Here is a 15334-nt window from a genome sequence, read left to right as displayed (position 1 = left end):
GTGAGACGATTAAGGAAACACCTGAAGTTAGTACCTAGGTTTAGCACACAACTATATTACACAATATTTCATGACATTTGTAATGATACAAATTTTTTAGAATTATTTCAAGATGTCAAAACATTCATTTTATCAGTTATTTTCTTACACAGAGAATTATAATTACAATTATAGGAGTATCCATTTTAACTGAGTCACCCTATAATTTGTTAGTATGTCAAAAACTAATGAATTAATGGCAGGGCCTCTCCGAGGGCGTTCACCCAGGGCGCAGCGGCCATGTAACGAAAAAATATTGTCTCCATATTAAAGGAGCACAAATATTTCACCAGAAAAAATCGTAAACATGTATTTAATGACAAAGGCTATGGCATTTTAAAAATAAGTCGTGTTATACCTTTGGTTTTATATATAAATTATAAATGTAAACTCAAAATAGTAATGTAGGCAACCAATTCAGTTTAATCAATGAAATTGTGTGTAAACAACCCATGCGATGGTACATAAAACATGTGTAAATAATAACAAGACTCGTTCATCCATTTGCGCTTTGTGGTTGCACGCTGTACACTGTGCATATCCCTACACTCGCTCATTTTTAACCTCAAACTCTCATGTCATTTTTTCGTTGTGGTGTTGTCTATATCATACATGCATTCTTTCTAGTTATTGTGTTCAGTGTAGTGCGTTATGGTTAGTTCAGTTCTGTGTAAAGAAAGACGTTTTTACAAAAACAATGTAATATTATATTTAACATTACCATAGATGGTCAGTAAGATTATTACAAACCGATCCATTTTTTAACATCATGTCTAAAAAAATTAACTGGAGCACAAAGACTCAAGTTGTCATAAGAAGAGTTGGCAAAGACTGAAGCGCTTTTTAAAAAGGTCACATCTTATTTTGCTCCTTCTAGTTCTTTGGCTGTCATCAGTGAACCTGAATATATCTCAGTGAACATGAGTACACCTAATGAAGTACCACCTGAATCAGAGTCTATTGTTGAAAATATAAATGATAATGAAGTTGACAAAACTATATCAATTTATTCCCCTAAAACTGTTGAGATAATCAATTGGATCCATCCTCTTAGCCAGAATTCATAAATAGCCAAGTTATGGATAAAAATTTTGTACATGTAACACAATTTGATTCTGAGCATGAACTGAGCCAGCAGCCCTTTGACACACTAGAAAACCTGCACAAAAGAATTGACAAATATAAACACACATGCCTGTTTACAAACAGTCTGAGAAGCGTGAGTTGACTAAGTTGGGCAACACAACATCTACAATCCATGAGTTCCAAGATAGGCGAGCTGGGAGCATAGTTGTAGTGCGTACCTCATCATCACCTGAGGACATCTACAACTCTATTCCTCACTGCCTAGTGGGAATAACAAGACATACAAAATCCTTTTTTATCCTCAGTAAATGGATAAAAAAGCTAACTCCTTTAGCTCAGAAGAGCTCCTGAGATGCTATGTAGACACAAGCTGCTAAAAAACACCCCCACAAGAAAACATTCAGACACTACATCCACTAGACAGCAACAAAAGCAACACAATATCCTGTCTAATTTTTTAGCCAAGACCCAACATCCTAAAGAAAAACACAAACACCAGCTCAAACACAAAGCACTAACTTTCTGGAACTCCCTCCGTAAGACAACCAAAACAAGCCAAAAAACAGTGTTGGCAACCAATCAAAAAACCCACTAGTTCACAGACACCAACTCACTCTTGCCCACCAAAATATAAACTGGCTGTCTAATAAAACAGAAAGACTATCACACTTCCTTAATAATGAACAACCAGACTACATTGTTGTTACAGAGCATGGTCTCTCCCGAGAAAACTTATAAAACACACAACTAGCTGGCTACACCCTAATTGGACAAGAAGAAGAAGAAATCACACAAAAGGGGGAGTTGCAGGATATGTCAAACATGGCCTGGAAAAGTATGTGAAAGTACTTAAGATAAGTGATGAAAACTCAGAACTAGTGTGTGAAACTGCTCTCTTCGAAATAAAACCGAAAAAAGAAATAATCCAGGTCTTGGGAGTTTACAGGCCCCCAAGGGATAATTTGGAACAAGCGCAAGATATCCTATCAAGCCAACTGGAATATGCTCCCTGCCTCTCTGCACAAAAAAGAAAACTGTCATTATGGGTGACATAAATGTAAACAACCTTGGTGAACATGCAAACGACATGGATAACATCCAAGCTGAAAAACTTCTATCCTCTTTTGACATTGTTAGAATAAATCTGCCACCTACTAGAATTACACATGAAACTAAAACCTCAATAGACTGGATCTGCACAAAAATAGACCTAAAACGTATCCAGACATCTGTTATCCTGTCTGGACCTTCAGACCATACTGCACAAATTGCCACTCTCAAACTACTATAAGAAAAAATCACAATGTCAATTAAAGAGAAAAAAAGGACTCTCAACAAAAACACCATAAATCTATTCAAAACCAGGCTCCATGAACCACCCTGGGACTGTGCTACCAGATATAAAATGTCAACGAATCATATAACAACTTTCACAGGGTTTTCCAAGGAATACTCAATGAGACCTGCCCTGTAACAATGACAAGAAAAAAACAACACAACCAAAAAAAACTGCTGGGATGCAGAATGCTCTAGACCAAAAAAATCTATATATAAAAGCCTTGGAAAAAGAAAACTGCACAGGTCTACCTGAAGATGAAGCAGAAACCACAGCAAGAAAAAAGGACTATGACCTAAGTCTAAAGACCCTGAAGAAAATTCAAACATCCGACTACATCAACAATGCCGACAACAAGTCCAAGGCACTCTGACAGGTAATAAACAATGAAAAAAAAATCAAGTACCAGTGCAGCAGATGAGTGGAAACTCCTGGTAGATGGGGAGACATTACAGGATCCAATCAAAATAGCAAACCACCTCAACAGCTTTTTTGTCACAGCTGCGGAAAGGACACTTCAGGCCAACAACACCAACACATGCACCAAAACCCCCAAAATTCCTCCATTAACAGATAACAAAGTAAAATTTCAGCTTGCAACACATAACGAAGTACTAAAAGCAATAGACTCACTTAAACCAAAAACTTCATCTGGCACTGATGAAATATCAGCTAAAATGGTAAAAACATGCAAAAATGAACTGATTAATCCACTAACAGCACTCCTAAATAAGTCTCTCCAACAAGGGGCCTTCCCAACACAGCTGAAAACTGCCAACGTATACCCTAAATATAAAAGTGGACCAACCATGGATGCTAAAAGTTACAGACCAATTACTTATACCGACCTTTTCTAAGATCTTTGAAAAACTCGTCCTTAACAGACTAATATCCCATCTGGACCAAAACCTGCTGTTCACCAGCCAGCAACATGGCTTCCTTAAAGGAAGATCCACTTCCACTGCCTTAATACAGCTTACCGAGCACATAATAGAACAATTAGAAGATGGCTCCTCAGTCACAAGTCTGTTCTTGGACTTTAGCAAGGTCTTTGACTGCCTCAACCACACTTCTTAGAAAATAGGGAGCTCTGGGTGTTGAGGGAAAGTCTAAAAAATGGTTCCACAGTTACCTTAATGGCAGACAGCAACTAGTTGAGATTCAGCATGTAGAAAAAAATACTCGCCATAAAATACATTCCAAAATTGTCCCTATACGGAGAGGAGTACCACAGGGATCAGTCCTCGGACCAGCCCTGTTCCTTCTCCTCACAAATGACCTACCAGACCAGCTACAAGAATATTGCCAAACCACAATGTATGCATCACACTAACAGATAAATCAATAGAAACTCTGAACCGAAACATCAATATAACCTTCAACAAGACTAAACAATACTTCACAGTAAATGAACTTGCTCTAAATTAAAAGAAAACTGTCCAGCTAAACTACTCCACTAAAAATAAAGACACAAACATATTAATTCCTGGGATAGAAGCGCAAAATAGTACCAAATATCTTGGCATTATCATGGATTCAAAGCTGACATGGAAACAGCACATTGATCAACTTTGCAAGAAGCTATGCTCTGGCATTTATGTCATTTGGCGAGTGAAGCAAGTTAGTGGTCTGGACACCGCAAAAACAGCTTACCATGCCCTAGTTGAGTCACACCTCAGGTATAGTCTAGTGGTCTGGGGAAGTACATCCAACAACTATCTAAAAAGAGTCCTTATCCACCAAAAGAGAGCTATAAGATGTTTAGCAAACCTCAAATATCATGAAAGCTGCCGTGATGCATTTAAGGAGCTAAAAATAATCACACTGACATCACTCTACATCCGTGAGGCAATTCTTCATGCCATCTCCACAAATCAAACAAGAGACAGAGACATTCACCATCGCAATACATGGAACGCCTCAAGCTTTGCAATACCACCTCACCATCTAAGTCTCTTTGAAAAGAAGCCATCCTATAAAGGGGGCTATATTTCAACAACCTACCAGAACAACTTAGAAATGAACCAACTCACCACTACAAGAACCAATTAACAACATGGCTTCAAGAATGGCCATTCTACTCAGAAATGGCCATTCCTCGACAGCCAGCTTTAACAACACATCAAATCCTCAAATTTTAGCTATTATTCTGACGCATGTACTGTTCTTAAAGAACATGTAAATAAAGATTATTGTCTATTGTCTTTCATGGCTAATAGACGTCACAATTTGATTCAATTCATGCAACACAACCGTCAATCAGTGTTACAACAAGTGGTACCACTAGTTGTTCGTGGCTAATAGCGGCCTTAGTTGACAAACACTGTTATCCTTGTAGCACCATACTTTGCATTAGAATTTGTTCTAACATGTTATGTTATTACTGTATACAATATTCATAGTGTAAATAGAATGTGTATGAATCCAGGAGGGTTCACTTCTGGCTGGTTTGTACATTCCAGTTGAATCTACACTGGGTCCACCAAAAACCTTGTCTGATAAAATCTGGGTAACCCTATTGATTTCCAGAAGTGGCACGGCACATCACTAACTGCAAATGTCGAGATATTGAGTTGCAAGGGTAAATCGATAGGCCTAGTCTACTGCGGGGAATGACTGTTGGGATTGGTGGGGCTCCCTAAGTGTTAAAGGCACGTGCTAGCCTAGACATAAAGGCTTTGACTACCCCTATCTGCTTTGACTGGAGAGGCTGGTACAGAGCTAACCTCCCCTCTTTTATGGAGAGATGACTGAGATTAATGCCTAAAATCCGTCCTCATGGATCTCAACAGAAGGCAGCCCCTACCCTTATCCATCTAGAACATCGTGACTCCAGAAGCAGAGCAAAGTTCCTTTTAGGACTAAGTGCAATTTCTCAAGCGAAAAAAAAAAAAAGGTAGAAAGTCTTTTGCTATGAAATCATTGCAGATCACAGCAATGAGATAGGTTATGAGCTATTGTACACTTTCTTTATATTTTGATAAATTTTCATCCAATTCTTGTGATTATGTTTTGTTTTGCAGCAGTAATTACAAATAAAAAGTCTTCCAATGGTAAATTGTTTTTTTGTTTTTCAAGTATAATGTGAGGAAAACAATTTTGAAAAACATTGCATGAGAAGCCGATCCCCTTTTAAGCCTTATTCTGCCTGTCCTCATGGGCCACAGGCCTGCTCAGGGATCTTATCAAACAGAATAAGGGGGAGAGTCGATACAGTACAAGGCCGATGGTACTGATAAAAAGTACAAGGGTCACAGACAGGATTCGAACCTGCGCTATCTATAACTAAAATTCTAAGTCCAACGTCTTAGACCGCTCGGCCATCGGCACTCACATCCTTATGATATATCAATTAATAGTAATTTCTTAATTTTTTTTTAAATGAACATTTTTTATTTTTGAATTTGGTACATTACTACCATTATACTTTCGTATAGAATATTTTTATTTTTGTTATCATTAATCTTTGAAATATCTTTTTTTATCCTTGCCATAGCTATTGTATCTTACAGTTTAGCCTTAAAACATTTGCTATTAGCTTCCAAAGAATTTAAAAATATCCTGTGTAAAGTACATTTTAAATTTTAATCTCTAATTTTCTTAACTCCTCTAAGAATTCAATGATCAAATAGAAAATTTGAGAAAATACTGTAATCCAAAAATATCAATCTTAATTATAATTGTATTTATTTTAAAATTAATAAACATAATACAGTGATTTCCATAAATTGGTCAAATTTAATATAGCATAGATTCTTGAACTGTTTACTCATCTGTTTTTATATTTTTATAAGTTATTTCTAATTATTTTTTACTATTTGATTTGGCAACTGTGATAGTTCTTAATCCTTAGTTTTTTGTCCCAGCCATATCATACTTAGATGTATTGTATTAAATCCATTCATTTATTGTATGCTACTGACTTGGTTATATTTTAGGTGTTTTTAAAACATGAAATACTCATAAAAGTGTATCTTCAATTGTCTAAAATTGAATATATAGAAGTTAAAACCATAAAAAGCCCCACAGCTATCAAAACTTCACTGAAGTTCTAAAAAAGGGAAAGCATTTCAAGTTTGATAATCTATGTTTCAATTAGAAAAACCTATGTTTAATTAGGTTTTTTAGGAATTATTTTAGAGTTACAGAATGGTTAAGAGTACTATAAATTATAACATGTGCTTCCAATGATGTATCATGTAATATGACATACCTAGTTCAGAAACGTTCATAACTTTTGCCTACAATATAAATTGTGCCTTGTGTCAGGATTCTCCGGTAATGGGTTCCAGTGTGCTGACATCGATGAGTGTGCGGTCAACAATGGAGGTTGCAGTCTGGTACCCAGGGTCTCATGTATCAACACGAGGGTAAGCTTATGTTATTGTACAACTTAATTTACTCTTATTCCAAATGTCAGCTAATACCATCAAAATATCAATTTATATTGCCGTATTATTTGGATTGTCTTGAAATGGGGATGGCATACTACTATCCATAATCAATAAATTGTGATTAGTTTATTTTTAATTTATTAAATTTTGTCAATCACCTACTGTAAAAATGTGGGAAAACAACATATATAAAAGCCACTAATTACGTGCAGGGGTCACGAGTGTGTGGTCACTGCCCTCCCGGCTACTCAGGGGATGGAACAATCTGCAGCCCAGTGGAGGGGGGAGCTTGTGCCATCAACAACGGTGGCTGTCACCCCTCTGCCCAGTGCTTCCAGAACGCAGGTAACCTGTATTCTCACTGGTTATGATGCTTTTCACAATAAATAAACCAAGAAAGTGTCACTTATCTGACCTTTGCTTATTCAACAGTTTGTGTTATTCGACATAACTCCAAAATAACAAAGAATTTAATAAAGAAAAGTCAGACAAACATTGAGCTTGTGTTGTCACCAGCTGTCCTACTGTTCATAACTGTAGTTATAGTATTTTCAATTTTAATTAAAACTGTACTGATTGTGTTTTTTATATTAAAATTTAAATTAACATGCTAACTAAATGGTTTGTATCTTAAAAACTCATATTAAAATAACATTACTGGTAATTTTTTGCATGAAATATGATGTTTAATTATAAATACTTTATTTTAAATTTATAATGTTTTCATTTACCCTGATTTGTCTTATATTTCCCCTCATCCAGTGTTTTTACTTATTTGATGTCACATTTGTCTGTTTAGGCTGGATAAGCAAGGTTCCAGCTTATCTTTATATACATATTTCTTGTGTTCATGTGTATGTCACTGAACTCCTCCTAAACGACTGGACCGATTTTGATGAAATTTTGTGTGTGTTTTCAATGGAATTCGAGAATGTTTTAGATTCACAATTTGGTCCACTGGAAAATGTTTTTTAATTAATTTTTCATTTGTAAGTAGTTGTTGATTTTGGAGTGTTTTAGATTAGATGTGGTAGACAGCACTACGACACGTAATACAAAGTGAACTGATACTTAAAAGCTGTTAATTCTTTCTGCTGAATTTCGTCAAAGAGGCAGAAACATTTGTTTGCATTTACATTTGAGAAAATATTACACTATCTTAAAGTGCTTGATCAGTAGTGTAATGCAGATTGCAACGACGAAGTTATCGAATTTTAATTTAGATTGCATCAATGATCAATAGACCATCTAATGCACTGGGAATACTATTTAAACGCTGTTATAAACACTACCTTATTTTAAAAAGCTATGTATGTTTGCACATAAGGTAAATGAACCTGGTTACACTGAAAATAAATAAAAATAGCCGAAAGAAGACGCTTTATGACAGAAGTTGGTTTTCGCTGGTATACACTTTATTGATCAGGGTAAAAGGCAAACTCAACAACAATACTGGAAATATCTTAGACAGAAAATGAATATAAACAAATGGAATTTGATTTTTTATAACCAGATTAGTTGAATATATATATATATACAGCTTGAATATATATATATATATATATATATATATATATATTATATATATATATATATATATATATATATATACAGCTATAGGTAGTGTCCTGAATAACTTATCAACGTCCTACCAAAAACAACAAAAGATAGAATTAGGAAATATGGTACATACCTTCATATTGCGTTCTAGAGGCTCACGAAGGATCGATTATCTCAGGAGTGCTTAGAATGTGATAGAAAAAGAATACGTGAGTATAGTATCCTGATTTTCAACGGGAAATTGCATGCGAAGCCGCCGGGAATTTCTAGTGTGATATAAATATGAACATATGATATCTGTCTATGTTTGTATCTAGGTATAGTGACATGCAGGTGTCGAGATGGTTATGCAGGCAATGGCTATGGTCCACTGGGGTGTTCACCTTCCACCTTGGCTGTCAACCCCTGCCATAATTTTCCTTGCAAGAATGGAGGCACATGTGTTCCAGCAGGATCTACATTCACGTGTGTCTGTCATCCTCACCTTACTGGTAAATAGATAGTAATAGCCTTGATATTGTATGTTTTAAATTTCAATACTTTGGAAAGTGGATATATAGTTATTTAAATTTAAAGTTTTACAATTCCACCGCTAGAACTGGAGTATTATATAACTCTTTTTGAAGTTGGCAAAGTGCATTGTGTAGTTTGATATATTGAATCAATCGGTTTTCTACATATATAATCAATAAGTAGTTTTTATATAAAATATGTTAGTATTAATGTGCATTAAGCATCTAGTATTGGGCAAATGGGGAAAAGATTTCTGTGGAAAAAATAGATATTGTAGAAAACTTATATAAGTCAGTTCTACAATTAAATAGCAAGATTGGTCTAACATGGGTGATATTTGGGTCATCCATTCAACTTCAACTCCATTGACTAAATGGAGCAAGTCAATGATGGCAGTTGTTTGGTCTCAGACATACCAACAAATAAGGAAATCAACTGGCTGGATAGGATTTATTTAATATTTCCATGTAATGAGGAAATTGTAATTACTTTAAATTTTACTAAAATAAATTGAATATTGATTTCGTGGAGGGGACCTACCTATGTCAATCATACTCCAATTGTCCTAAGATCATTGTTAATGCAGTCAAGACCAGAATAGAGTATTTATCGTCATATTTCTCTTCTTCCAAGTAATCACTATGAATTTATTGCTAGTAATGCTATTACGAGAAATAGAAATATTGTAATTGTACTGTAGTTATAAATTTGATTAATACCAAACTAATTTATTTGAAATAAGATACATTAATTATATCTGAACTCTTTAAAAAGCTGTCTATCAGGGAATTACAAACACAATATGTAACATGGAGGCTAAATTCTGAATTTTTGGATTTGAGTAAACACAGGTTGCCGTCACAAATGACTCTATAGCATCAAGCTCCACTAAAACATCATGTGGTGCACGCATTCATGATAAACAATATGAGGCTGCAGAATTACAGTTCATGATTTTACAATTAATCATAATTTTTGGTCTACAGCCCTCTTTGTATCTAATTCTGCAAGTAATCTTGTGTTCTACCATGAAATTTACAATATAAAAGTATTAAAATCAATGAATTCTCTTACAAAAAAGAATACAGAAATTACTCTCAATGTTTTTGCATTATTCTGAAAAGAATCAAATTATGGCTATTACAGAAATTTCTACACATATGAATTTAACATTTTATATATATATATGTGTGTGTGTGTGTGTGTGTGTGTGTGTGTGTGCGTGCGTGCATGCATGCGTGTGTGTAAAATGTTGGTTTGAGACTAAATGCACCAGAAAATGGTGTTCTAGTATTTCTCTCTGAAAAATAACCACTTTTGGTTAGCAAAAGAAACTTTATAATGCACCTCAGAATCCATAAAAACATTGTTTTGAAACCTCATACTTTTAAAAGTTTTCTGAAGGAGGGCCCTGAATTGGTATACTATATACTATATTTGGACTTTCTTGAAATCTTGTAAACTGTGAATTGAATTTTAACAATGAACTGAAATGTTTTCCAGGAGCTGACTGCAGTGTTGTGGTGTATGCCAGCTGTGACCCCAACCCCTGCCAGAATGGTGGATCCTGTCAGGTAATATCAGGAGAGGGAGTACCTCTGATGATCCGCTGTACCTGTGCCAGTGGCTTCCAGGGAATTAAATGTGAACAACAGTCAAGTGGTACGTCAACTTTTTACTGTTTACAGTATTTTGGAACCAACTGCTGCTTGTTTGTTTTTTTTTATTTTTGTATTGACAGATATACCTTTCTCCTAAACTTAAAACCCATATTTAGTGTTAATGTAATATTTAGAGTTATTTAAAGTTAAATAATGATAACATTATATTCCAACTTTTGTTTTTAAAGTCCATTACACTCTCAGCTTTACATACTCTTTTCTCTATTTTTTTCATCCTCCTTTTTATTTAACACTCCATAATCCATTAACACTCAGGACTCTAGGATTTCCTGTCTTTTAAAACATTAAGTTGCTGGAGTTTTGTGCATCTTTTGGAGCTCCTACAATCTGTACAATATATTCTGTTTCCCTGAGCTATACAAACTTTTCTTCAGAAATCCTATTAATGGAAATCCTCTGAGTTTCATACCTTTTGGTGGTACATTTCAAATATTCACACCTTTTGATAATCAAAGTTTAAACTTCATCTTTGATCATTACAATAACCTATACCTATACGGTCTGTGATCTAATTTTTATTATATCTTATGATCCCTGGTTAGAGACCTCTTTGATCATGCCTCTTCTATCTTATGTGTAGGCTACATATTAAATAACAGTTAGAAAAATTACAAAAATTAAAATTTTAACAGAAATAAATATACAAACAAGTATATTAAAAATAAATTTTATATATACAACAACTTCCTGCATGTGATAAATATCATTTTAACAGTCTACACAGAAAACCCTTGTATAAAGGAATATAAGTTTTTAATCACTTACCAATCAATATCAACAATATTACTGATAACAATGCTTTGAAGGGGAAAATTAATAATATTCCTAATTAATAAAACTTTGTACAATACAGATAATGTATTCTCGAGAATATGTATATTCTTTTAATGTATAGTGGTGGCAAATATATCTGCATTATCATTTCAAGTATCTGTATGTTTGATCACTAGTTTAAAATGAAAACTTATATTTGAGTTTTTAGTGTTTTTATTTCTAGTACACATTGCCATTCTGTGCATATTGATGTCTTATAAATGAGTTATTTTTATTGATCAGTTAAATAATCTTGCCTCTAACCTCTTGTGTTATTTAATCTCTTAGTTTTGTGAGCAGTAGCTCTTTGGTTACTCATGTACCTTTGACATTTTTACTACCTACTCTCATGTTATACTAAAACTTGCATTTCCTTCTCCAACTTCTCCACACTTAATGTGCGTGGTTTTGACAGGATTATGTTTCCTTGATTCCCTAATTCCAATAATTATTTCAGATTAGAACTTAGGCTGTGGTTTCCTGGACGCGTAATAGATGCGCTGCGTATGTGTATCTAAGGCGCGGCGCACTTGTTTTATGGGGTTTCGTATAAGTGGTTTCCCAGGCAATGTATCAAGTGCGCGCGCATCAAATGCGTGCGCATCAATAGCTGCGTATTTGGCTTACTGCTTTCAGAGCAGTCAACTCTGAGATACGCTGCGTAACAGACATGTCTTGTGCCATATCAAAATTAGAATTGGAGGGAAATATCGCAGAGAAGGTAAAATTATCAAACTATGATGACGAAGAGTTGATTGAATTGGTCTCTTCTAACGAAATATTGTGGAAGTTTAGTCGTCCTGACTATAAAAGTAATATAAAGAATGACGTCATATGGAAGAAAACAGGAGTTTCACTGAATAAATCAGGAAAGTTGTTCATATAATTATATTTTTTACATTGTAAATTAACATGTTTGCTACTATAACTAAAACATCCTTGAGGACCACATAAGTTCGTCACTTCGTAGTTTTATTGTGTTTTTGCCATTCTTGTACGTGTTTTTTGTAATACATACTGCTGAAATACTCCATGAACATACTCCTCACTTTAAAACCTTCAGATTTGGCAAATCCGCCGGTTCCAGCCAATGGTATCATGTTCTTAGTTGGGACCTCATCCACAACGACATGTGTAGGAGTTTGGGGGTTTTTAGCAATGAACTCGTTCCTTAACATGTTTTGGAGGCAACAACGCACAAATATTACCAAATCTACTGTCTCAGGTTTAAAATTAATTGGGGTAAAGAAGATTCTAAATACAACACACATGATTCCAAATGCACTTTCCGTTACTCTACGAGCTCTGCACAGGGCGTAATTGTAGTTCCTCTTAGAGGAGTCTGCCACAGCTTGTTTCTGGGTGAAAGGTTTCACCACATGTTTACCTAGTCTGAATGCTCCATCACCGACAATAACATGAGGAGCTTGATATCTGATGCTGGCAAATTTTTAGCTGGAGGGAAATATTCCCCGTTTGACACCTTAGATCCCATTACTGACTTTTGGAAGACTCCTGCATCTCCTTCTTTTACATAGGATCCAACATTAATGAGAAGAAATTTGCAGTTAGCATCAACCATAGTAAATAGAACGATTGAGACAAATCCTTTAAAATTATGAAAAAGACTTCCAGACTTGTCAGGAGATAAAATTCGGACATGTTTCCCATCGATATCTGCTACACAGCAATTTCTTATTACGTGAAGTCATGTTACGCACAACCGTGTGTATTCTACGCAGTCTAGGAAACCACTGGATGGCGGCTGCGTTTCCGACCGAGGTACAAGACGCAGCGCATCTAAGCCGCAGCGTATCTATTACGCGTCTAGGAAACCACAGCCTTATAGATCTTTTTGCCCTATGAATTAATTATTTTTAAACCACTGATTTCATAATCTTCTCATGGTCATAAAAAACATCCTAGAATATATTAGCCAGAATAGTATATTACACAAAAAAAGAAATGTTTCCAACAATCAACAGTACATAGAAATATTTCTTAATAAAATTAATAAGTAGCTAAATAGTGCATTAAGTGAATAAAATTTCTGGTGCCAGTCCATTTAGATTAGGCTTAATGCTTAAATTTACTAAAATGGCTACGAACGTTAACACGTTCACGACGACGGCAATTTTACGTGTTGTTACATATTAAGCATTCATATATAACACAAAATCTTCAAAATAGGCGTAAACGTTATTTTCCATAAAACCATTCTATAATGCATAAATAATGCATTTTAGGTTGAAAAACAATGATAGAATGTATATGAATAAGTTAAAACCAGTGTGTCACCGGTGGCACACGACGCCTATACATTGCCCTTCGCTTCAATGGGCGTCGTGTGTCACCGGTGACACACTGTTTTACTGAACCTAACCTACTCTATGCTACGATCAGCTGGCGGGTGGCAAGCCACATCACTACTTTCCCGCGTTTTTACTTGTTGTTGTTCTCTTCCGCGCAATCATCAAGCTAACCTAGTCACTCGCTTGCGGCTGCTCTGTTCTCTTACGTCTTCACGACAGCTTGTGTTCTGTTTATCACAATTAGCTCAGTGCTACTATTGTGGTGTTTTATATTAGTTGTTATTGTGCAATTTGAATCTTAGCTTGGGAGATGGATGACAGTGACATTGAGAACGCTTTGGACGATTTTGATATAAGTGAACTAAGTGATTTTGAGTACTCAGGAAGCGAATATGTACCTTCGTCTATCTGCTCTGACGACAGCAGGGCAGAATCTGTAGGTGATATGAGTGATGTGGAAGATAACCCGCTACCTGTAAGTAATCAACAGCTTGTAAACATTGACATTGTAGCTAATCCTCAGCCCCCCCACCAGATTGTAAATAATTTACATGCTGAAAATAATCTACAAAATGATCATCACCCCAATAATAGGCCTCAACGACAAACTGAGATTGTAAGAGTTTGGGGAGAATGCACAGAAACTGTTAGGCAGTTTCCATTTACTGGAATATCTGGCTTACAGCTCAATGTTGATGTTTCTGATCCTATGTTGGTTTTTGAACAGTTTCTAAATAACGATGTACTGGACCTTATTGTGACGGAAACAAACAAGTTTGCAGATCAGTTTTTGACCAATAACGATGTAAGCCGAAGGTCTATGATGCGTCACTGGCTTCCAGTTGACAGACACCAAATAAGGCAGTTTTTAGGTATTGTTATGATAATGGGTATGTGTCCTTTACCCCACATGAGATTATACTGGTCATGTAAAGATATTTACAAAAAAGACCTGATCAAAAATACAATGAACAGGGACAGGTTCGAGAGTATTTTAAAGTGCCTTCATTTTAACAACAATGATGTTGTTGATACAGTTGAACCTAGGCTCTCTAAAATAAAGGAGCTAACCAATTTACTGAACACTTTGTTCAAAAACATATATGTTCCTGGGGAAGAAGTCGTCATTGACGAGTCGATGGTGCCTTGGAGGGGAAGACTGATCTTCCGCCAGTATAACCCTCAAAAATCCCATAAATATGGAATAAAACTTTATAAAATATGCACAACATCTGGCTACACACAAAAAGTCAAAGTATATGCAGGAAAAAGTGATGATACGGCCAACGTTGGTCATGCACAAAAAGTTGTAATACATTTGATGGAAGATTTGCTGAATAGTGGCCGTACCTTATTTTGCGATAATTTCTACAAACAGTGTTCCTCTTGCTGAACAATTACTAAGCAAGAAAACCTATGTATGTGGAACACTGAGACAATATCGACGAGGTAATCCCAAAGAGTTGTGTGCTGAAAAAATGAGGAAAGGGAATGTGCATGCGAAAGAGAATGAGTTTGGGGTTAAAGTAATTAGTTGGAAAGACAAACGAAGAGTTCTGATGGTGAGCACTCGTCCAGAAGATGTCGATAACCTTATAC

At 35.4% G+C, this 15334-nt stretch overlaps 1 protein-coding gene across 2 annotated transcripts in view; it reads left to right on the top strand.

The window, feature by feature from the left end:
* Nucleotides 1–15334, top strand: part of LOC124362892 (cubilin-like) — a 205892-nt gene that overhangs the window by 15846 nt on the left and 174712 nt on the right. For both annotated transcript variants that reach the window (XM_046817770.1, XM_046817778.1), the window contains 4 exons: nt 6731–6831; nt 7068–7200; nt 8733–8906; nt 10432–10590. In XM_046817770.1, coding sequence (XP_046673726.1) covers nt 6731–6831; nt 7068–7200; nt 8733–8906; nt 10432–10590 — 567 coding nt within the window. The remainder of the gene's footprint in view (nt 1–6730; nt 6832–7067; nt 7201–8732; nt 8907–10431; nt 10591–15334) is intronic.

This window comes from Homalodisca vitripennis, chromosome 1 (assembly GCF_021130785.1).
Source record: "Homalodisca vitripennis isolate AUS2020 chromosome 1, UT_GWSS_2.1, whole genome shotgun sequence".
Taxonomy (NCBI): domain Eukaryota; kingdom Metazoa; phylum Arthropoda; class Insecta; order Hemiptera; family Cicadellidae; genus Homalodisca; species Homalodisca vitripennis.
Note: the sequence above shows the minus strand (reverse complement) of the source record. Positions and strands in the feature narration are given on the sequence as shown.